The 24,283-nt window shown below is 41.9% G+C and overlaps 1 protein-coding gene across 3 annotated transcripts in view; it reads left to right on the top strand.

The window, feature by feature from the left end:
* LOC124802687 (daxx-like protein) overlaps positions 1–24,283 on the top strand; it is a 140,634-nt gene that overhangs the window by 14,987 nt on the left and 101,364 nt on the right. For all 3 annotated transcript variants that reach the window (XR_007017139.1, XM_047263623.1, XM_047263624.1), the window contains exon 3: positions 15,022–15,107. Coding sequence is in view for 2 of the 3 variants with exons in the window: in XM_047263623.1 (XP_047119579.1) it covers positions 15,022–15,107 (86 nt within the window). In the remaining variant the exon portion in view is untranslated. The remainder of the gene's footprint in view (positions 1–15,021; positions 15,108–24,283) is intronic.

Genomic DNA, 24,283 nt, shown 5'->3' with positions numbered 1-24,283 from the left:
CTACTTGCTTGCACTTTCAGTGCGTTTCTGTGTAGCTGGTCATCTATTTTGGTTTCATGATCAATCAGCCACTTACAGCTACTTTAGTCCTCTCTTATCATTAGCTTTTCTATTTCCTATCTTAAATTTTAAAACTCACATAGTGCTAACTTTTGTGTGTATGGGGAGAGGGGAAGGTGGTGGTAAAGAAAAAGTTGCATGTCTATTCTAGCAAAAAGGTTTTACTTTTTATCATTTATAACTACATGCATGATAAGCTCTTCAGGTGATACAAATCTTGACTTCTATGCTCAAAGAATTTATCATTATGTTGCCCTAAAACAATTTCAACACAGCAGAAAAAAGTGGCATTTTTAACGAGTTGACTGCTGGCTATAAGACGTGAAACTCATAGCAAATATATGTGTCTTACATGTTGTAACGGTTTCCTGCCTTTCTGACTGTGTTTCAATGCTACAATATTTAATAAAGTTTAAGGCAAGATCCAGTCACACTGTCCACTAAGACATTGTGTTTTATTGCAGACCATGTTAAGGTTTTGGTTTCATGCCATTAAAAACTTTCTCAGTTTCGTAGTTTGAATATATATATTCTCTAGGGAGATTGCAGTCTGCAGCTTCAGCACACGATACATTATGGCCGCTTGAGCGGTCTTTCACAGCTGTCCCAGGGCTGCTTTGGCAACCTATCCCACCCACACTTTTATTTACGAGCTACCCCGCCCCCGCCCCCCTTTCTGCAGCACCTTAACAGACCTACAGATGGGTGCCTTGTGTCGCCCCTCACCATACAGAGTTCTACATAAGCTGCAAGTTTTGGATAGCCCATAATAACAACAAGCCAAGTCCCTCCGCAGATTGGGACGTTATATGAAAATTAAATCAGGCAGCGTCACCATGAAATCCAATATATCCAGACAGACAAGATTGGCAACAATGCCCTAAAGCAATTTTCAAACTTCAGAAAGTCTGGCATCTTGTACATCAAGTGAAAGGTTACTGCACTTCTACCAAAGACTATTTTATTCTACTGAAGTTAAAAGCATTCCAGTTGTAGTGCTATACTAGCATTACAGTAGTGGTTAGTTTGCTGACAAAGTGGCCTTTTCATTAAGACTACAGTGAAGTCAACGTATAGGGTTATTCTAAATGATGGACCCATTTTCAAAACTTTATATTTATTCAAGTACAAATCCAAAATGAACAAGCTTTATACCAATGAAAAGAGGAAGTTTCAAAGTCTTTTTGGTAATGTTTGATATCAGTTTAATAAATTTAATAATTTGTAATTAATTCATTTTTAATAATTATTTAATAATTAGAAATGTGATAAATCTTCAGTGTGGCCACCGTTGGCTGCACGCCTAACATCAAAATGGTAGCCAAATGCATCCCACACACGCAAAAGCGTATCTGCTGTTACTGAGTACACGGTAGCAGTGGTCAGGTTCCACAGATCGTTCAGAGTGCTTGGTAGAGGTGGGATGTAAACAGCTTCCTTCACATTACCCCATAAGAAATAGCTGCAGGGTGTGAGGTCAAGTAGAGCTTGGTGGCCAGATGTGCAGAGCCAGGTCCTCAATCCCCTGCAACTGATCCAACGTTGAGGAAGGTAGTCATTCAAAAAGCCTCATACATCACAGTGACAATGGAGCATAGCTCCACCCTTTTGGAAAATGAAGTCCTGAGAATCTTCCATAACTTGAGGAAACAACCATTGTTCCGACATGTCCAGGTACATGATTCCCTTTACAGTTCTTTCAGCAAAGAAAAATGCTTCATTAACCTTTGTATGGGATACAGCACCGAACACATTGATCTTCAATGAGTCTCTTTCAAGTTGCAATAGTGAATGTGGATTTTCCAAACCCCATGTGTGAACATTGTGTCTGTTGACTTTTCTTCTAAGGTGGAATGTCGCTTCATCACTAAAAATTACATGCTGTGGAAATGCATCATCCTCCATCTTTGCTGGCACATAATCACAAAATATAAGACGTCATTGGGGTTGAGAGCCTACACAAGTTGTAATCGGTAGGACTTGTACAGCAAACACCGTCTCAGAACTTTCCATACAGTTGGTTTTCTAAGTTCTCAACTGGCTCTGTTGGTAGACATACTGGGACTGCACACAAAACTTCATGAATCCGTTGGACATCATCCTCTGACACACATGGTCGGCCTGTGCTTTTTCCAGGGCACAAACTCCCAGTCTGTTTAAATTGCTTAAACCAATGGCTAATGCTTTTGCGAGTTGTTGGTTGAATACTGAATTTGGTCCGAAATGCCTTTTGCACTACAATTTGCAACTCACTTTTGACAAACTAAAGAATGCAGAAAACCTTGTGCTTCACAGTCACCATCTCACTCACAACTGACAGTGAAACGGAACATGGCCCTATTGCCACACAAACTCTACAAGCTGCTTCTGAAACCATCACTGCCTGCCCGCCAAAAGCTTTGAAACATCCTCTTTTCATTGATATAAAACTTGTTTGTTTTGGATTTGTACTTAAATATGTAGGAATTTTCGAAAATGGGCCCATTATTTACAGTAACCCTGTACATCCAAGTGGACCATGAAATTTCCTGAGGTAAGCTGACCCACAACTGTCGTAACTTCTTCAGGATATCCTGGATACCGGTGCTGGGATGGAGTGTATGTCCAAGCTGGTCCCACACATGTTCTAGTGGGAACAGTTCTGGGGATCTTGCTGGTCATGGCAGAACCTCGAACAACACACAGACATTTCATAGAGACATGTGCCATGTGTGGAAATTGTCCTAGGACAGTCATTGCCCTATTGAAAAATTGCACCATGATACTGTTGCACAAGACATGACATATGAGTAAACAGGATATCTGTGATTACTGTTATGCCATCTGAGATCCTTCAATAATTACCAGCCATCACCTGAAGTTACACCTGATGATCCCCCACATTGTGATACCAGGAGTAATTCTGTTGTCTCTCCAAAACCTTTGAAGGTTGATGCCTCTCCCAAGTCTCCACTGTACTCACCGACAAGGGTCATCTGGGGTAGTGCAGAACCACGATTCATTGCTGAATACATTGCAACACCATTCATGAGCAGTTCAGGCTTCCTAGTCACAGCACCACTTCCAGACAACTATTCATGGTGTGGTGTTGATGACAGCCTGTGCATGGAGTGGTGATTCCCTACTTTGCCTACTGCTAGTCTCTAACCAACGGTGTGGAGTGACTACACACTTGCAGGAAGTCCATTGCTTGTTCTCGGATTTCAGGTGTGTACATGAAAGAGTTTCAGTGTGCTTTATGCAAAATATGGCGATACTCCCTTGTGGTGTTCACTTATGACTGGAGTCTTGATATTGAGTATGCCTGCCCAACATTCCCATGCAGTCCAACATTGGACCACTCATCACAACCAAATGCCCCACAAATCTGGTAACCGCACTATTCAACCAGCTGACTGGAGACCCACAGTGAGGCTGCTTCCAAACTCTGTCAGATACTGATAGTGCTGTCTCACCAGAGTACACAGCACCTCCATTTCCTTCACAGTGATTATTCTCTATCTTGGGCTGTTCATGACCCTGTATCCCTACAAGGTCTGGTAATGCCACTAAAATTAAATAACACTAATTCACACTGGTGGATGTTCTACCTGTTGCAGAGAATTGCAACTCTAAATCATTTACATAATTTAAACTACCAAACACTGGCTCACAGGGCACTTGTCTGAGTTGTTTTATGCAGCTGTAATGGTGTTCACATTACGATGTTAACAATGGATGTGCTCCTCTGTTCATCTGTCTTCAGAAGCATCCTTCATTCTGTAGATTTTATTCCTCTCCCATTCTGGAACTAATCAGTCTTGAAGGGTCTCGGCTGGAATAAAAGGAATTATAGACAGCAGTTCAAGTCAGCTTTCCTTGGTAGTGGAATAGGTCTTGTAGCAAAAAACCAAATATGCTCGCAAGTTCAAGAAATGTGTTGACCCATTTAAGAAGTTCATTATGGATTATCAGAATTTTATTAATTGTTGATGATTTGGAAGTTTACCACCCACTGACTTACTGGATTCAATGTGAGAACTAGATTCCATTCAATAGTTGTTCTACCACAGTAATGATTAAAACATCATCGCAGTTGTTGTTCCATATACACTGGTCACTTTTTTCTTTTAGAAGCCGCTTTCACCATCCACAAAGTTATTTGTACAGTAAATAGCCCCCATAGTCCAAATTTGAATGGTACAACCTTGATATAGTGCAGACTGTATATATACATATACTGTTATTGTCACCAACACTTCTTCGCTGTCTTTACACTATGAAACAACTTGTTCTGTTCTGGCCAGTGTAACATCCACAGAAAAAAAATATCAGTTTGTTGAATTGTTGCTAATATTTTGACACTAAAAAAAAAAAAAAAAAAAACTGCGCAGTTACACACGCCATTACATCTGCAGCCCCCCTCAGCGCTCGTGACTCTTTTGTGAATATACGAGTTTGGCCCCAAGCTATTGCAGCATCTACTTCCTTTTCTGTGCTGCAATCTCTCATCTCTGTAGTGCCTTCCTTCTCTTGCTCTCTATGTCATGGTGGCAGCCTTTGATGTCAGCCCAGCTATTCCCTGGGTTCTGTTTTCCTTTCTTGTAACATTCTTTCAAACACCACCTTTTGGCTGGAGTAGTCTGTGTTCCTCTATTGGGTTTGACCTTCATTTCCCAAATTTTTCTGTAGTGTGGACCGATTGTGGAAGAACACCTTAAATAGCTTGCATTTGGGAGGCTGATAGTTCAAACCCGTGTCCGGCCATCCTGATTTAGGTTTTCTGTGATTTCCCTAAATTGCTTCAGGCAATTGCTGGGATGGTTCCTTTGGAAGGGCTCAGCGAACTTCCTCCCCATCATTCCCGATCAGATGGAAGACCTTGCTGCTTGGTCCCATTCCCCAAATAAACCAACCAACCAACCAACCTTAAATAGCACCTACTGCATGCAGTGTTAAAGACCTGCTGTGCACAGCTCCTGTGTAGGCTATTATTGGCACTTCATAGCCAACACGGTAGCCAATTCGACATGGTGGATTAGTTATGTGCCCTTGTGGTTGAGCCCCCTAACTGTTGATGCATAAGCTGCTAGCTCCTCACTCACACCAAGGAGTAGATACCCATCTTTGTGAAGCATCAGGACTCCCAGCAGCAGCCTTTGCTGTGGCTAGGCAGTGTCCATGGGTAGAGCCCTTGATTGGAGTAGTTGGCATCAGGGTGGATGTTTCGCACATGAAACGTTAAATTTTACGAAAAAAATGGCCATTCTGACCTGGCTGTCTCTTCAGATAGGAGTTGAAACTTCAGTGCAGTCCATAATCTTCTAATCAACAACTTTTCCAGGTTTGAAGGTGTTTCTAGCAAAGGGTCAGTTGCTGCTGAACACCTGGCGAACCACTTTGCCACAGTATTGATGTCCTCTTTTTATCTGGCTATCTTTGTACTGCAGAAACGACAAGTTGAAGAAATCCTCGTATGTTTCAATGTTTCATATTCATCCTCCCCTCCCCCCCCCCCCCTCCCCCTGCCAGCCAAGCCAAATCTTATAATAAACCTTTCGTTGACTGGGAACTGCATCAAGTTTTTGCCTCATCTCAAGATACTGCCCCTGCCCCAGGCACATATCCAATTCCTAATCAGATAATCCAACATGGCAAGGTAGTACTGTCATCCCAATCCTTAAACCAGGCAAAAATCCAGTGCCTCTGTGCAGCTACCAATTGGTTAGCCTCACCAATGTGTTCTGTAAACTGCTTGAAAGGATGGTTGCCCACAGATTATGCTGGATTCTTCAGTCTCGGGGCCTTTTGTCCCCATATTAGTGTGATTTCCAGGAGGGACAATCCATAGCTGACCATCTGGTCCAGCTGGAAACAGCAATCAAACAGGCTTTTTCTAAATGCCAACACATCATTGCAGTATTTCTGACCTACATAAAGTGAATGACAGTGTGTGGCATCATCACATTGTACCTACCCTCCATGACTGGGGTTTTGAGGCTCCCTATGAATTTTTATTCATCAGTTTTTACCCCAACAGTTGTTCTGGGTTGGAGCTGGTGCTTCACTAGCTCTCCATGGGCCCAAGAGAATGGTGTCCCACAGGGCTCTGTCCTAAGTATCCCACTCTACCGCATCATCATCAGTGGACTAGTGCCCTCTATTGGATCACTGCTCACCCCTGTGCTGTATGCCAATGACTTTTACATTTGGTACAGCTACCAGTCAGTAGCTCCAGCTGAACACAGATTCCAAGGTGCCATCTTATGAGCCTCTGTTTGGGCCATCTCCAAGGCTTCCAGTTATCTCTTACAAAAATGCATGTCATGCATTTATGTTGTCCTACCACAGTCCATCTTGACCCAGAACTTACTTAGATAACCAGTCCTTGGAAGTTGTTGCACAGTGCAATTTCTTGGGCCTCCTTTTTAATAAAAAGCTGACTTGACTGCATCATCGTCATCAGTTGAAGACTAATTGCGTACAGAAACTTAACACTCTCTGCTTCCCTGCCCATACCTTTTGGGATGTGAATTATGTCATTCTTCTCCATATTTACCAGGCCATGATCTTATTCTTACTGGACTGTGATGCCAGATTTGTGGCTTAGTGGCATCTTTGGCTTTGAAATTGTTAGATCCAGTCCATCATCATGGAGTTCATATGGCCACTGGAGCCATCTGGGCTAGTCTTGTAGACAGTCTCCTTGCCGAAGCAGGGATATTATATCTTCAGTTCTGATTGTACCAACTCATACTCTCCCATGCAGTCACCGTTTGACAATTCCATAATTGTCCAATGTATCTCACTCTTTGATTATGAGGGGCGTCAACCTCGTGATACCCGTCGTTGGGTGGGATTACCAGTTGGAATGTGCCTAGCAGCCGTCTTGTTAGCATTTTTGCCTCTCCTCCCTTTGATTTACTCCCTGTGTTTTGTGAATGTGTTTTTTATTTCCAAATATAAAGTTTTAAGCTACCTTGTGGGCAGTGTCGGTTGGTTGATGGTTGGGATTGAGGCTTCTCCTGCTGCATGCTGTACCTGGGGACCCCTTTCCCTACCTCCTTGACCTGCTTCTGCTTGCTCTCCCATCCCTTTCTTATTGTGTTTTAATGGCTTTTGGATGGAGTTTGTGTTCTTTTCTGCTGCACCCTATTTCCTATTTCAGACCTAGTACTTTGCTGAACAGTGGGTGCTTACTTGACTTAGAAGGAAACAGTCTTAGGACAGAATTGGATGCAATAAAAATATTGCCATAAAATGGCTACACAACCAAAGCAACTGATAATTTAGACACACAAATACATAAAAATAAGACAACAAATTGCCATTTTAAGAAAGAAGAGAAAATATTTGACATCACCCCACATCCAAAATTGTTAACCTCTTCAAAAAAACCAACAGTTGCAGTCTCCACTAATAATAAATTTCGACATTCACTAGTCTACAACATAATAACAGAAAACCAGAAGTTCAACTGCAATGGAGTGTATAAAGTATCATGCCCCACTTGTCCTGCCTACTAAGTAGGGAAAACAGACAGACATTTCAAAATATTTTTCCAAGAACATACAAATGTTTATTCATTGACTTTTTTGGTATCGGATGATGGCACCACAAATTTGTTTAGTCTGGATGTTTTCAATGCATTTGCTTTTTCCATTGTGGATATGGTGCACCTCTTGTCCGACTAGACCCTTTGCCATTAGTTAGATTTTCTGTGTTCTGAGTTCCCATCTCTTTTCTCGTATGAGTTAGGTTGTGCCATTAATTTTGCAGCTCACATTACTCTGAAATGTATGGCACACACTTTCCCCGTGCTAGCCCTATTGATGAAGTGAAGTCAGAATTGGACAGGCCGACATCATTGGGGGTTGTACAGCCTATTGAATTGAGTGAATGGTCAATCCCCATCATGTTTGCTAAAAAACTGAATGGTCAGCTTCATCTCTACGGCAACTTTTAAAGTTTCGGTTAATGCTCTGTCTATCATTGACGCCTACCCTTTGCCTCACCCAGATGATTTATTGGCTACTTTGCCGGGGACCAATTTTTCTTCAGTATTTATCTATCTAAAGTCTGTTTACAGGTTCCAGTGGATGAGGGCTCTAAACAGCTCCTTGTGATTAGCAAGCCCGTGTGTCCCATTCAGAGTGGCTAGTGCCCTGTCGATATTTCAGTGTTTTTAAGAACAATTGATTTTTCCATTCCAGGATGCATCAACTATCTCGATGACATTGTAGTGTTGGGTGCGTCCATGGAAGAGCATTTTCATATTTTACACACCTTGTTCATGGTCATACATACAACAGTGTTGAAATACGGTTTGGCCAAGTCATACTTTTTTCAGTCGTCTATTGTGTATTTGGGGTTTGAGGTTTCCTGAGATAGTGTTAAACCATTACATCATCATGTCATTGCAGCCACAGCTCTGCCTCTCCCTACAAATGTCAAAGAACTCCAAGCATGTTTAAGTGACATTGCTTACTATCACAAATTTATGCTGGATATAGTCGTATTGGCCCACTTGTTCTGTAAGTTGCTCCACAAGAACATTCCATTTCAGTGGATGCTGGCCTGTGAGCACTTTTGAAATCTAAATTACATTCTGCTTCTTGTTTGGCTACTTTCTATCCTGGCCATCATCTGGTTGTGGCTTTGGACGCCTCTTAGTATGGACATGAGGCAGGACAGTTCCGAATGCCCGAAAGCTTATGCTCAACTCTACTCCCAAGTTGAAAATGAAGCACTTACTAAGCCCTGAAAAGTTCCATGTGCTCTTGTTTGGGTCTGAGTACCTTAGTACTGACTGCAAGCCCTTGGTTTCATTGTTTAATCCTTCTGCTTCATTGCCTGACAAAGCAGCACATCGTTCTCAGAGGTGGTTGTTCTTTCTGTCTTGCTACAACAATGAAATACATTTTCAGTCTTCTGTGCAACATGCTGATGCCAGTACGCTGTCCTGGCTTCTGGTGGGGCAGGATCTTCCTTTTGATCAGGATGAACTCCTTTGTTTTCACTTTGGTGGTGAGGTGCAACATACTGGAAGGGTTTCCTATTACGGGCTCACATATTGCCGCTGCCATCACTGTTGATCCAATTTTGTGCATGTTGTTCACCTCATTCAGCATGGTTGGCTAGACATGCCTCAGGACAGGGCTTTTGATCCTTTGCAGAACTGTTTTGCCCTACGACACTCCCTTTCAGTGTTTGATGATGCTGTGCCCTTAGCTACAGAGGGCCTGTTGGCTAAGGTTGTGATCCCGGCTGCCCTGCAGAGGGATGTGCTTCAGCTCCCACATCAGGTACATTGGGCGCTCTTTGCATACCAAGTTATTGGCCATTTGGCATGTGTTTTGGCTCGGCATCGATGGTGGGATTGTACACCTTGTTTTGGCGTGCTCTCAGTGTGCTACCCAACAGGCTGCACAGCAGGTGACACACTCTCCACTATGATTCAGGCCCTCTCCAACATTTCTTCTAGGGATGGATTGCCTTGTGCGCCTGAGATGGATAACAATCTGCAGTTTGTGACTCAGGCCTTCCATGATTTCTGCGTCCATCAAGGCATTCACCACGTGACTTCTGCTCCTTTTCACCCCCAATTTAATGCAAGGTGGAATATCTCATCTACAGGTTGAAGGTTCAGATGTAGAAGAACGTCGCGGACTTCTCCACAGACAGTGGAGACAGGGGCTTTGGCTATTGACTGTTCCAGGAACCATTGACAATTTGCAGGAGTTGAAGCACTTCCAAACAGCAATCTTTGAAATTAGAACAAACCTAAGTGAGTGTTTATCACAAAGTATCACTTGGACTGTTCGTCATCAGTAACTGTACATAAGCCTCTCGCAAATCTATGTTTGAAAAGTATCTGCCCTATCCCAGTCTGTCCATCACATTTTCTAGATAAGGAAGAGGAAAAGAATCCACTACAGTTTGTGGGTTTACTGTTGCCTTAAAGGCAGAACACACATGTAAAACACCTGATGGCTTCTTCAGAATGACAGTCTGTTGCTCATTGGCTTGCAGAAACTGGTTGGATAATCCCATTGTCTTGCCATCTTTGCAATTCTTGATCAACTTGCTCACGTATTGCATGGGGACAGGTTGTACATGAAAAAAGTCATGGCTCTGCGTTTTCCTTCACAGTGGTGTGTGCTTCAACGTCTTTTGCTCCACGCTATAGCTGATTCAGATAGTTCCTTGTAGTTGCTACACAAGTCAGAAACGTTAGTGTTGGACACACCAACACTGATTTGTAACACATTGTACTGAATCCACAAATTGAACAAACCGAGTATGTTTGCACTGTTTCTAGAAATGAGTACATGAAAAGAAACACATTTAGTCACTCTCTGAAAAGTTGCTGGCAAACTACACATGCCAAGGACAGGAATTTCTTGTCAGTTTTAGGCAGGCAAAACATAAGTAGGCTGCTGTAGCGGCGAGCTACCAATTCTGGCATAAGTGTCATTATTTATCAGGGAAATAGAAGTACTGGTGTCCATCTGTAACTTTATTATCTGTTGTTTCATCTTTAAATGAAAAAAAAAAAAAAAAAGGTTTGTTCGCCTGATTGCATATAGCATTGGAAGAATTCTGCAGTGTGGAAGTACTTGGTTCAGCTTGTGTCTGTGTGAGTGGCACAACCTGTACTGTATACACCTGTTGACAGTGTGGCTGTGGCCACCGTACACTCACATGGCAGCAGCCATTTCCCTTGCCTTGCTTGCCTGTAAACACACAGTTAGAATTGGACCTTCATGTACACATTCAAAGCAACGAGCATTATGACATGGACAATCTTTCTGATTGTGCTTCGAAAAACACTGAGGACACAGTAATCTGCCAGAGTTTTTTAACCCACATTGTGGGGTACAACACTGAAGTTTTTACTCTTGTTGTTCTTACTGTTTGCCTGAGCACAATTTTGTATATGAGACTGATTGTCTGGAGCACTATGAAAAACTGAAACACAAGGAGCCTCAAAATCAATCTGTATTGAGTCCACATTTGTTTGAGGTTCTACAGTAGACAGTACTGTTTTTCAATCAGGGTCAGGCAGTTTAAGAATTGCAACATGAATGCATGCATCAGGTACAGTCTGAGTAACGCAACTATGTAACATTACTTCATTATAGTTAATTCCACATAAATCTTTAAACTTAAAGTGTCTGATTAGACCACTTTCCACTATTTGACTTCTGAGCAGGCTGCTGCTTCAGATGAAAAAAATTGAACCATGCAGCTGCTCCATGGATTTGACTGTCAAAATATTCATTTAGCAATTTCACGAGCTTGTCATATGTGACTTTCTTGGGAGTAGTTTCAGCACAGAGTTTCACACAGAGGCAGTACACTTTGGGGCCAACGGTGGACAAAAAAATGACAAAATTTTGTAGCAGTTACTGGTGGCCATGCTGTTTGTTTGTTTAGTGATGTCAGTTGGCTGACAGTGACCACAGGTTTTCTACTTACCTGGAACTGTGCAAGTTCAGTTACATTCATTCCCTGTTATGGCTTGGAGATCTTGAAATGTAGTAGGACACACAATAAGACAACTGACTAGAAACAGAGGAACAAAATTTAGAAAAAAAATAAGATGTGTGCAACAGGCAGGCAGTTGGTGTGGAATATGAGCTGGTTAAACACTGATCATTGCTATTTTTTGTGATGAGACAAAACTACAATTGTCTGCTCATAACTGTGGGTTCTTTGATTGCTTAGTGAGGTGGCACATTAAAATAAAACTCATGAAATATAGTTCACTTTAATATGGTAATGAATAAGAGTTATGTAACCTTGACACCCTTTTTTGCCACATGAGTACTGAATAATTTACAACTGTTATGGACTATCAAAGCATTTGATGCACTAATTAATTCACCGTTCTCTTGATGTACTATGTTCAGCGTCAACAACACTACAAGTTCATCTGAAATTTTAGCTACTCACTGGTCCTGTACTATGACGTGGACTGCTGTAACTGAGGTCTCAAACTGGGGCAGAGCTCTTGCTAGCTGGACAATACATTGACCTCAGTGTGAAGGTGCTGCTGTGCTGAGACGGGAAGCATGGTCTTCAGAAGCACCTCCCATACATTGCTACAGATTTAGTGAAACCTCTCTGATGTCTTCGGTATCAATTCATGTTGCCAACTTTGGTGTGGCAACGCAATCTCTGTATGATACCACAGATCGGACGTCAGTGAGCACACAGTTATCTGAAATAACATCCTAGTGAACTCACAAGCCACTTATCAGTATGACGTTGTGCCCCCTGTGGCCTGGATACGTGCACTGTTTTAGTTGGAAAGGGTATCATAAAGCTGTTGTATCTTCTCTGGAGGCAAACATGCCAACAAAATGTTGCAAATGGACCTTGACATGCTGGATACTACCACTGGGACAGAGTTGATGTCCATTTTGAGCCCACAGATATTTCATTGGGGAAATATCTGACAATTTTGCTAGCTACGGCAGTACCTCAACATCTTGCAACAGTTCATAGAGCTAAGTGCCATGTGAGAATGACCACTGTCATTTTGAAAAGTGGTACCACGATATTGCCGTATGGGAGTAAAATGTGAAGACATAGAGTGTTTGTGACAAACCGTTTTGCCATCATGGTTCCCACAGACACTACCGTCCATGATCAGAAGTCATACCCCATAGCTCCCCATAGCATGATAGCAGCAGTAACACCACTTTGCCTCTCCTAAATGTTGGAAGAACTGGGCCCTCTGCCCAGGTCGCCGCTGTACTTGATGATGATGATCATTGGGTGTACAGCAGAATTGTGATTCATCGCTTAACACAGTGCTACACCATACATCAGTAGTCCGTGCTTCTCTGTCATGACACCACTGTAAATGCAGCTGTTTGTGTGCTGATGTTAACAGCACCCTACTACAAATGGGACGGTAAGTCCTTAGACCCATTGCTGCCAGTCTCCAACCAATGGTGCAGCATGGCACAGCCTGTTGCAGGGAGTCAGTTGCTTGATGTCAGATGGCAGGCACAGATGTGAAGGGGTTATGATGGGTTCTGTGCACACTATGTTGATCCTACCTTGTGGTAGTCAGACATGGTCTATTTGAAGCTTGACGATGAGTATGCCAGCCCGCATGTTCCCATGCAGCCCAATAGGGCAACACTGTCACATCCAAATGCTGCCAAAATCTGGATATTGCAAGATTCAACCAGTCGACCAATGGGATCCCCATGATTAAACCCCTTTTAAACTCTAACACATACTGACAACACAAGAGTACAAAGCACCTCTGTGTCCTTCAGAGTTCAGCTTTTCTCTGCGTTTCACACTTATACATGACATCCCGGAAGAAATGGTCAATATTGAAGGATGTGACAAACGATCATTTGAAGCAAAAAGTGTAGTAAACGTGGGCTCTAGAATGCATACCTTAAGAGCTATGGGCATTACTTCGCCTTCAATACTGTGAATGAAACAATTCTCTTGTACTGCAGGATCTTTGCTTTCCACATTTTGAGAAGTGGTAGTATGGAAAAAAAACTACAGTAAACATGGACTCTAAAATACATACCTTAATATCAGTGATCACTTGTTCATCTGTGCTCCATCAAACACATCTACTAAACAATTGTTAATTGCTCTTAAGGTATGCATTTTAGAGCCCATGTTAACTACACATTTCTTTCTTGTTTTGGTCCATACTACTACTCCCAAAATATGGAAAGCAAACGGCTTGCTGTAGAATAGATTTGTTTCACATTATTGAAGACGAAGAAATGCTCAAAGCTCTCTCAGTGTGCACTTTAGAACCCATATTTACTAGACCGTTTAGCTTTGAATAACCATTCATTTATTACCCCTGAATATTGACCATTCCTCGTGGGACACCCATGTACCCTACCAGACCTGGTAATGACACTAAAAACGAACGAAACTAATGCACTCGGGTGGCCACAGAGAGCTGCGACTCTAATCATTTACGTATCCACCAATGGTGTGTAAATGTATGAAGTTACATTGACACTTGACCATGTCCTCTGGGTGCTTCATATTTTTGTTAGGCAGTGTATTTGTAATGATCCACTTGTTCTTTTGGCATTGAAACACTATAGAAGCTGAATATTCAGTGCGCATTTCTTAGATTTATTTATCTTCGTATCTCTGCTTGTGGCTACAATAATTAGATCCAAAGATGTAAGTGAAAGCTGAGGAGAGGGTGTTTACAACCCCTCTCCCATTCTGTAACACTTTTCAGCTGTCCTTACTTTCTGAGACCATGAACTCAGTTCAGTTGATAGGACACATTTTGAGACCTCAAGAGGTCACCAAATTCCTATTGGAGGGAAATGTGTAGGGTAAAAATCGTAGAGGGCGATCAAGAGATGAATACAGTAAACCGATTCCAAAGGATGTAGGTTGCAGTAGTTATTCGGAGATTAAGAGGCTTGCACAGGATAAAGTAGTAGCATGGAGAGCTGCAGGAAACTAGTCTTCAGACTGAAGACCATGACTACTTGAACACCCACCCATGTATGCACGTGCTTGCTTTCGCACTTGCATGCCGCCCTCCCTCCCCAGCACACACACACACACACACACACACACACACAAACAGAGAGTCTTCCCTTATTTCTGATTCTTAGATGTTGAGTTTCACTTTGCGTTTTCCTTTGTTCTTGTAGCATCATCAATTTCTTGTTTTGGCTAGCAGATTGTTCTGCCAATTTCACAAAATCCTCAATTTATTGTTTGGCTGGCAGCATTGTTCTGCCAATTTCACATAATTCACCCACAGACTCTGAGTCAATAGTGTTCAGACCAAGAAAGATTATCCTCATTCACCTAGTATTGACACAGATGTAATACCATCCATTCGCATGCAGTTTACTTACTTTCCTAAGTTTTTGCTTGCTGGAAAATCTATGATTGGATTGTGTACAATTGCATGCATAATTTTGATGAAATTTCTCTTCTAACATTTTACAGTGCCTTCAAAGAAGAATCGCAAAACTAGAACAAAAAGAAGTAGACTGGGATGAAGAAAATGACTCCACGTACATACAGTTACAAAGGTGAGTTTTATGGTTGGTTGGTTGTTTTTTTTGGGGGGGGGGGGGGGAGAGGTAGGTGGCCAAACAGTGAGCTCATCAGTCCCGTCAGATCAGGGAAGGCATATGAGACGGGGGGGGGGGGGGGAGAGAGAGAGAGAGAGAGAGAGAGAGAGAGAGAGAGAGAGAGAGAGGGGGGGGGGGAATTGGGATGGGATCTGTTTTAACACAGTATATGTAAAAAAATTGTTAAAGGCCTTTGCGGCCACTTGATGTATTTCCTGTTGGATTTGTCTCAGGATCTTTGTACTGTGTTTGTACAATGATTTTTCTAATGTTTTGTCAGCATGAATTGCAAGAATTGTTGGGGATTCACCCCCTGCCACCAGCAATGGTGGGTAGGTGCCACATTATACTGCATTAGGGAGCTTTGTTTCACACTTCAGTCTGTAAACATGAAGTGTGTAATCAGTTACAAAGGCTTGGTAGCTAAGTGGGTAACTGTCTGGTTAGACTCCAAAAGATTTATGATATAATCCTCAGTTGGTCTTGGGACTTTTTCCTGTCAGTTTTTGCCTTGTTCATGTCTAACAGCAATTTGTGTACGAGAGAAGTAAATTTCTGGTCACCATTAATCAATAATTCTGACCTCTTTTGTTTAAATTGCCAAGTCAGAATAACCATGTATGTCTTTGTTGATGTAGGCTTTGTTTCCTTCTGCAACTTCTTCTGTGCTGGAAGCTGAATAGATCTGTCATAAAACTCAGTCTTCCAAGAAATGATGTAGAGGGTTTCTTCTTTAAGAAAAGTATATTGACCACCTCATTACAGTACTCAGGCACCTCATACAGTACTTTCTGGCAAACAAGCTGTATCTATTAAAATTTCAAATGATATTAATTGACATTCATTCTCACTTGAATGACAGCTGACAGAAAAGTGACAGCCGAAACTGCTTGTGCTCTTCTCATGGTGTCATTGTTATTGTCACAGCAGTTCTTCTTTCATGGCACACACCATACCTCCAAGGCAGGACCCGACGACAGGAAATAAACCACCCAACAGCAGGTTCTAAGGTTCTACGAAATGGTAGTGAAAGTGCTATCATCATCCCAGCTTCCAGATACATGCATCTATCTGCTCCAGAATACATGCACATAAAGGAAATAATTTTCTGAACAGCATACTATACTATATTATTACTTAAATAAAACTTTTATGGTGGTGCTCATCATTTGTCGTTTTGGTAGCTACTGTGCAATATACAACTTCACCAACCTGCAGTGTTGCAATGAGCCGAAACATTTGAGTGCGACTGAGTAACAATTAATCCACAGTTCATCTCAAATACATTGAGATATTTTCAGAACATTAGCGCATGTACACACTTGCACATTTAAAATAGTTCACTGACACAATAGTTTTCATTACTATAGCACCCCAGTGCAAGGAGGAGCAGCTATGAGCCGGGTTGGTGCAAGTGGGTGGTGAGGTGAGGGAGAGCCCAGAAGGCTCCAGAGAAACGTGGCTGCAAAGTTAACAATTTGTGTATGGAAGCATCTGTGCTGTGTGGTACACCACACTGAGTTCCGCTGCTTGCACACCCTAGTTGCTAATGCAGAGTCTCCATTGTATGCTCATTAAGCGAGCCAGCAGCAAGGCCTCCATGCCAGTGGTGTGTACCCTCGACACTGCTGTATCTGCTGCAGCCCTGGATGGTGCCTCAGTTGTCCCAGTGCGGGGAAGCCCACCACGATGAGATTCCCATCCTGGGATGGTGGAAGATGACTGGTGTGTCTCCTGGACAGGAGTTAGATGTACTGCTGGAGCAGGGGTGGATTGGCCTTCTGTGTCATGGCACTAAGTCTGGGAGGGACCTGTTGCATAGAGCTGTTGCCTTGCCATGGCTTCGAATGGGCTACTTCTACTGGCTCTTACATCTGACAGCCTCGATGGGCACAGCCTTGTTGTCCAGGTAGAGCTGTGAGATGAATAATTTCATTACAAAATGTCCATTACTCATAGTCGGCAGCGTGTGATTGTTGTGCATATGCGCCGCTAACAATCATGTGCCCTAAAACACCACTGCTACTGCCATGGTGGAAAACTGCCTTGTCTCTTGCTGCACGAGTATGTGCAATACCAGTGAGTCCGCTGCTTCGGCAAGACAACCTGTCTCACAATGTTGTGTCAGCCTTGTTGAATTATTGCAGCAACAATATTCCGTGCCCGTCTGTTGTCGCTGCTGCTGCAATACATTGCTCTAGCTCACACTAATGTGTCCATATATAGTTAGCACACTGCATTACATATGTAGCCAAAACATTACTTGTATCTGCCCAATTGATGATTTAATGTTTCACACGCACTGCAAAATTACACAGTTGTGATTCAGATTGTTTGATCACCACATAGTATTTTGTGATAGTACAGGACGCAATAATGTTCTTGGTGTGTTAAGCACATTGCATAGTAAAGCAATACTTTCCACAGTAACAAATGTCCAGTCACTAATGACAAAGCAAAGCACTCAGGATATGGGAGTTCACCATGATTGATACATTCCTGGACACACAAAACCACATCCCAAGCCAAACTTGACCTGGGTTAATACCAACCATTTAAATTGCATGACAGGTATTCTACAGCCCCATTGCACTTAACTGTGTACCACTCGTTACAACATTCTTGTCTCAGAAACACCAACAACTTTGCCCACTCATCTGGGTGATGATGTTGTACATTCCAAAAGGTAAACAAAGTAAAATTGGGAACTGACTGACTGCTTACGAGATTAGAAATGGAAAGCCGAACTCCCATTGTTAAAAATAAATCTGATCTTATGGTGTGTGCCTTCAACAAACTGAAGAACATTCCCTTTAAGAATTACCAGTAAGTGCAACAAATACTGGATCTCATTGTGTTTATGTCCTTATTTTTTATGTGATTAAAAAAAATTAAAACGTCTTAGAGACCATTGAACTCATTTAAATAAAAAATAAAAACAAACATTTATACATTAATACAAAATAAAACCTTCCCTGTGTAACACCATCAGTACTAAAAATTTAGTGATGATTTTTAATATGTCAAATGAATAATAATTTGGGCATGTGTTTTTTACGCCGATAATCCTATAAGTTTCCTTCTGCAAAGGATGAAACCATTTCCTTTACCATGAAACTGCTTTCGCCTTTAATAGGCTTTCTTACTCAAGAGTAAAAAAATGAAGAAAAGAATCACACTTTCGTAGTGGTGTAATATGGGGCTCTGCAGAATAACGTGTTACATCTTTATCCTCTTACACTGATGCACATGTAAACTGAAAATGTAGTTTGGGTATTTTTAAGTGTGGAACATCCCACTGTGTGCACTTTGGTTTAACATATGTGCAAATGGGATGCAAAAGCCACCAGCTCCGGACATTGACAAGGCGCTACATTGGTTACGTGTCTCCACCTACTGGAGAGGCTCGCTTATGCTTTGACTTTGCGACTTGGCAGTGCCTTGGTAGTCCTAGAGAAAAGGGGCCACTGGCAAGAATGTAAGCATTTGAACAGTTGAGTACAGATTTGTGAACTGTCATCCTGACTTGGCTGTGAGATGTCAAAGCATCAGAGATATGCCACAGCTTATGAAACATCTGCATCACTCATCATTGTAAAAGTAAACGTACTGTAGAAATGTTGCTGTTACAATACAGAAGAGTTATTGAAAAACAGTTTACACCATTTAGTACTTTGGACAGATAGAAGCGTTCTTCCAGCATGCATCCCCACTACAGAAGGTGAAGAAAATACATGCACCGTATAGGAGGACCATGAAGGGAGTAAACTTCTAGTGCATCACACACACACACACACACACACACACACACACACACACTGGCCACTGGCAGACCCTTTAGAAGAGGAAGACACCACATCACTTCTTTCCATTAACATCTTGTGAAATGACCATGGAAGGAAAATGAGTGAAATTTGAATTCATATAGAAGCTTACTGACACGCATCCCTCCCACGTACTATGAGAACTAGTTGTGAAGTTGTAATTATCACCTTGAAACAATCAAGTTGTTGCAATGAAACTCAGAGATGTTGTCAGTCCTTGTCTACATATTCACCCTTGATGTGTCACATTTTTCCCAATGATAGATGACTTGGGAGAGATCTGGTTGTAGAAGTCTATATTTTGGCTGTTCTGGAAGGGTTACACCTTGAAAATCATGTTGTTATCTTTCAGGATATGACATTCATACCATGGTTTCATCATCCTAGGAAAGAGCAAGAAATCTGTGAATGCCATTTCAGGATGTGGATGAGGCAAAATGCAAAATTTGATAGCCAAAAGAAGTAGCAGGTGTAACTGAATCCAGTACATAATGATCTGGAACATCATCATGGAATAAAAATTGCTCCGTTGATAGCTTACTGTGAAGATTCAGCTTGACAGCCCCCCCCCCCCCCCCCCCCCCCTGCAATGTCATTGGGAGATTTCTGCAGTTTGGTTCTGTGTTGGTTTGCCCCTTATGAGCATAATCTGTTAGCACCACACCATGTTACTCCCAAAAAACACTTAATATCATGTTGCACATTGACGGTTGGGTCTTCACCTTTGTCACAGTAGTGAATCCACAGTTTTCCATTGCTTGCATTGACCCATTTTTATAGGGTGGTCATACCGATACAATCAACACTTGTACATTGTCATGTGGATTGAGCTACCACCATTGCAGTATGTTTGTTCCTGCCTCGATTCAATAGATTTTTTGAATGGATGTGAAATATCAAACAGCTCAGTGGGCAATGACCTTTGTTATGTTCAAAATGCCAGGCAAGATGCTGAAAACGGATCAGTGACTGATTTTCACTATTTTTACTACCACCTCAAGTGCAATGTGGAGCATGTGTGTCTCCATTTCCCTTGCGATTCTCAGTTATTCACAGAGGGATGGTCTACCACATTGTTATTCATCACTCAGGCTTGTTTGACTTCACTGGAAATGTCTGTGCCACCTAACCCCTGTACAATATGATGGTACATTGCTGAAGTACATTTCCACCTGAATTGTTGCAATGTCGTTCTCCTCCAAATTCAGAAAATGAATTATTCCACAGTACTCCAGTTTATGAATGGCTTGTGTTGTTTTGTTTTGACTTGTCTAGTGGCAAACTAGTGTACTGTGTTAGTGAATGAATGGAAAAGGAAAGGAAGAAAATTTTTGTGGTATTTGAAATACTCTCTATTTGTAGAGTTTAGACATACGTGTAGATATAGATATCATTGTTACATGTAGATATAGATATCATTGTTACTATGCCAAATGAATGCACACTCTTGGAATTTCGAGAATATTGATTGTGCTGTACAATATATTTCTGTATATTCTCTTACTGGGGACTGTCCTACTGACTAAAGAAATATGAGATGAATTGTATGGCTTGCCTGTGAGACTTCTGTGTAGGTAGCCACTTTGGTAAGGGCTCCAGACTGACAACAATTATGAAGAACCATTCAGATTTATTTTGCTTGGAGCTTCCTTTGTGGATGAACTACTTTTTGTGGTACTCTTCCAGTAATTGTAATGTACCTACCCCAAAAATAAATTTACTCACATATTCTCATTGTCTCAACTGATACCCTCCAAATAGTTGTGATTGACAACAGTGATTAATGCAAAGTTATGTAACCAAAGATTGTTAAATGTTTTTGCCTGTCTCTAAGTGCACTTTTATTTGTTTATGTAGGTCACCGGCTTCTTTGTTGAAGATATCTGTTTCTGCAGTGTATCTTACATCTTTCAGCAATTTTCTAATCATGTGATCCCCTGTGCATTAACTGCATTGTGTGCTGTCCAGTGAAATTAATGTGACCACCTTTCAAAAGCCTAAATAACCACCTTTTGCAGTGCAAGACATGCAGGAAGAGATCCAGTGAGGTTCTGGAAGATACCAACAGGGATGTGGAATCACACTAACCCCAATGCCGTGGCCAGGTGCTGTATGTTTCTAGTTTGAGGAGCCACAGCGCGAAAGCCTGACCAAGGTGGCCCCAAAGATCCTCGATTGGGTTTAAATCTGGGGAGTTTGGTGGCCAGAGGATTATGGTAAACTGATCCTAGTGCTCTTTGAACCACACACGTACATTGCGGGCTGTGTGACATGTTGCATTGTCCTGCTGGTGGATACCATCATGCCGAGGGAAAATAAACTGCAAGTGGGGTTGGACACGGTCCCCAAGGATAGATTTATTCTTATGTTGATCCATTGTGCCTCCCACGATGACAAGACCACCCAGGCAACACCACGAAAACATTTCCCAGACCATAATGCTCGCTCCTGGTTGTAGGTTGTTTGCTATCAGACATTTCGTGCCGTACACACCAACAGTCATCTGTTCAGTGGAGCATAAAATGTGATTCACATGAAAAGGCCACCTGTCGGCATTCTGTGGATGTCCAGTTGTGATATTGGCATGCCAATTCCAGCCACTGTCACCAGTGAACAACAGTCACTGTGGATGCATGAACCTGGCATCTGCTGTGGAGGCCCACATGCAGCCATGTTTGCTGAACGGTTCTTGAGGAGACAATTGGTAGCCTCTTGGTTCATCTGGGCAATCAGCTGCTCAACTGGCACACATTTGTTCACCCATACACACCTCCTCAGCTTTCATCTGCCCTTGTCCTCTATGGTACCTAGTGCCCCACAATTGCAGTAGTGCCAGTTTTGGATAGTGCCATTTTGTTGTGCACAGTATACCTTAACCATGGCGACAAGTGAACAGTTTACAAACTTAGCCATTTCAGAAATGCTTCCACTCTTGGCCAGAAAGCCATTGATAATACCCTTTTGGACATCAGCTAAATCGGTCCATTTCTTCATTATGACAATGGCTGCACTGTAATGGCATCCCTCTGACACGCTTTATGTACTCTTCACTGGAAGTGCTATCATCTTCGTCTGTGAGTGGTTATTGGATGTTGATGTTGAAAGTAGACACTGGTCATGTTACTGTGACTGGACCACGTATGTGAACAGGTACAGTTAGGGAAACAGATGTTACACACTACTTGATTACTGGCGTAAGACGCCTATAAACTATGAAAATCTTTCAGATTTTTGGAACTGTTTGTAGCTATGAATTGTTGTACAGGATTCCACAGCATTATGAAGTAATACAAAAAACATGATACTGAAATGTTCCTCTTTCAACTCCACTTCGGCTGAAGTGAAGACACTCTCATTCCTTGTAACAGTTACTCATTATTAAAACTTGCAACATGAAATTAGACTGGTTGCTGTTTTTGTGTGTTTTTTGGAAAGTACAACAATGGTTCACAACCTAGCCATTCGCAAAGATCTTATAGAGTAACATGAACTCTCTCTCTCTTGCTTCTTCATCTGTGTGTTTGGTGATGTATTCACTTACTGTAAAGAACGTTTACATAGCTATTTTCATTCCATCCCCTGTTCTCTTTAATTGTGGTGAATGAACTTCATTGAGGAAGAGCCATGTGTTTAACTACTGCCATCAAATTGTTCCAGCCATTTTCTATGACTATTATCGATGTTGCATATCATTTAAGAGTCTACCTCCCCAGCTGAGTGGTCAGCATAGGTGACTGTCATGCAGAGGACCCATGTTTGATTCCTGATACTGCCAAGGAGTTTTCCTTGGTGGGAGGATGGTACAGGGTACACTTAGTCTCTTGATGTCAATTGAGTAGCTACTTGACCGAGTAGCAGCAGCACCACTGTCTGCAAAGTTTTCAAAACAGCTAGAAGAGCAGTTTGCTAACCACATGCCTCACAGTACCTCATCTGCATGATGCCACAAAGCACAGGATGACATAGTGGTTGGTACACATCCCTTGGGCCTTCAAGGTTGGACGGGGAGCTCGTTTTTATATCAGTTGTGACCTACTAGGACTATTCGGACAATAAGAAAGCCTTCAGTTGCAAGGTAAAATTTTTTTTAGTTTACCTAGGTTTCGATGCCAATAATGGTATCTTCTTCAGAACAAAAAGTACATTATTTTGAGTGCCAAACATTGGCCATGTCACAGAATAAAACTAATACAGAATAAAGATGTATAATCATAAGGTTATGTCTGTCAATACTAAAAACAATAAGAAAAATGTAGATGGAGCTACACCGGGCCATCCTCTGACCAATTCAAGGCAAGCATAATTTGAGATATCTTGGTGTTCTTCTTCTGCTCAGCAAAGAGATCCTGGAGTGCAGTGAGACAGTCACTATCTTCATCAAAGTCTTGATGGTCTTGCACAGGGTTTCTTTAGAGACAGTCTGCATCTTGGTGTTTTCTCCCACTTTCGTACACTATGGTAATGTCATACTCTTGAAGATGTAGTCGTCCTGTTGGATCCTTAAGACCTGTCAACCAACAGAGTGAAAGATGGTCTGTAACAACTGTCAATGGCTGTCCATAGAGATACTGTCGAAATCTGCATGTGGCCCAGATCACAGCAAGACATTCTCTTTCTGAAGTTGAGTAGTTTCTCTCAGCATTTGTAAGTGTCCTAGAAGCATAAGCTGTAACCTTCGCTTTTCCATCCAAAATTTGCACCAGAACAACACTGATCTCATACCCACTGGCATCTGTGTGTAGTTCTGTAGGTGCTCTCTCATCATACAAACTAAGTACAGGGTCACTCGTCAGAGCGTTTCACAGCACATCGAAAGAATCTTGTTGAGCACCACCCCAGATAAATTTAGTATCGGCTTTATCAACTCTTGGAGTGGCCTGGCTTTGATACAAGAGTCTTTGATAAAACGACGGTAATAAGAACATAATTCAAGGAAACTTCTCTCATCTTTAATACTTTTAGGAATAGGAAATTCTGTTATAGCTCTCACCTTTTCTTGGTCTGGCCGCACACCTTCATTTGACACAAGGTGTCCAAGTATTTTGATTTCTTTTGCTCCAAAGAGACACTTTCTTGGATTAAGTTTCTGTCCGCCTTGTTGGAGACACTTAAGCACGGCCTCAGTCTTTTTATATGTTCATCAAAGGTCTCTGAGAACACTATAATGTCATCTAAATAACAAAGACACATTGTCCACTTTAGGTGACTTAGAAGATTATCCATCATCCGTTCAAAGTTGCTGGTGCATTACACAAACCAAACGGCATTACCTTAAACTCATACAGGTCCTCTGGGGTGATGAATGCAATT

Source organism: Schistocerca piceifrons, chromosome 6 (genome assembly GCF_021461385.2).
Source record: "Schistocerca piceifrons isolate TAMUIC-IGC-003096 chromosome 6, iqSchPice1.1, whole genome shotgun sequence".
NCBI lineage: Eukaryota > Metazoa > Arthropoda > Insecta > Orthoptera > Acrididae > Schistocerca > Schistocerca piceifrons.
Note: the sequence above shows the minus strand (reverse complement) of the source record. Positions and strands in the feature narration are given on the sequence as shown.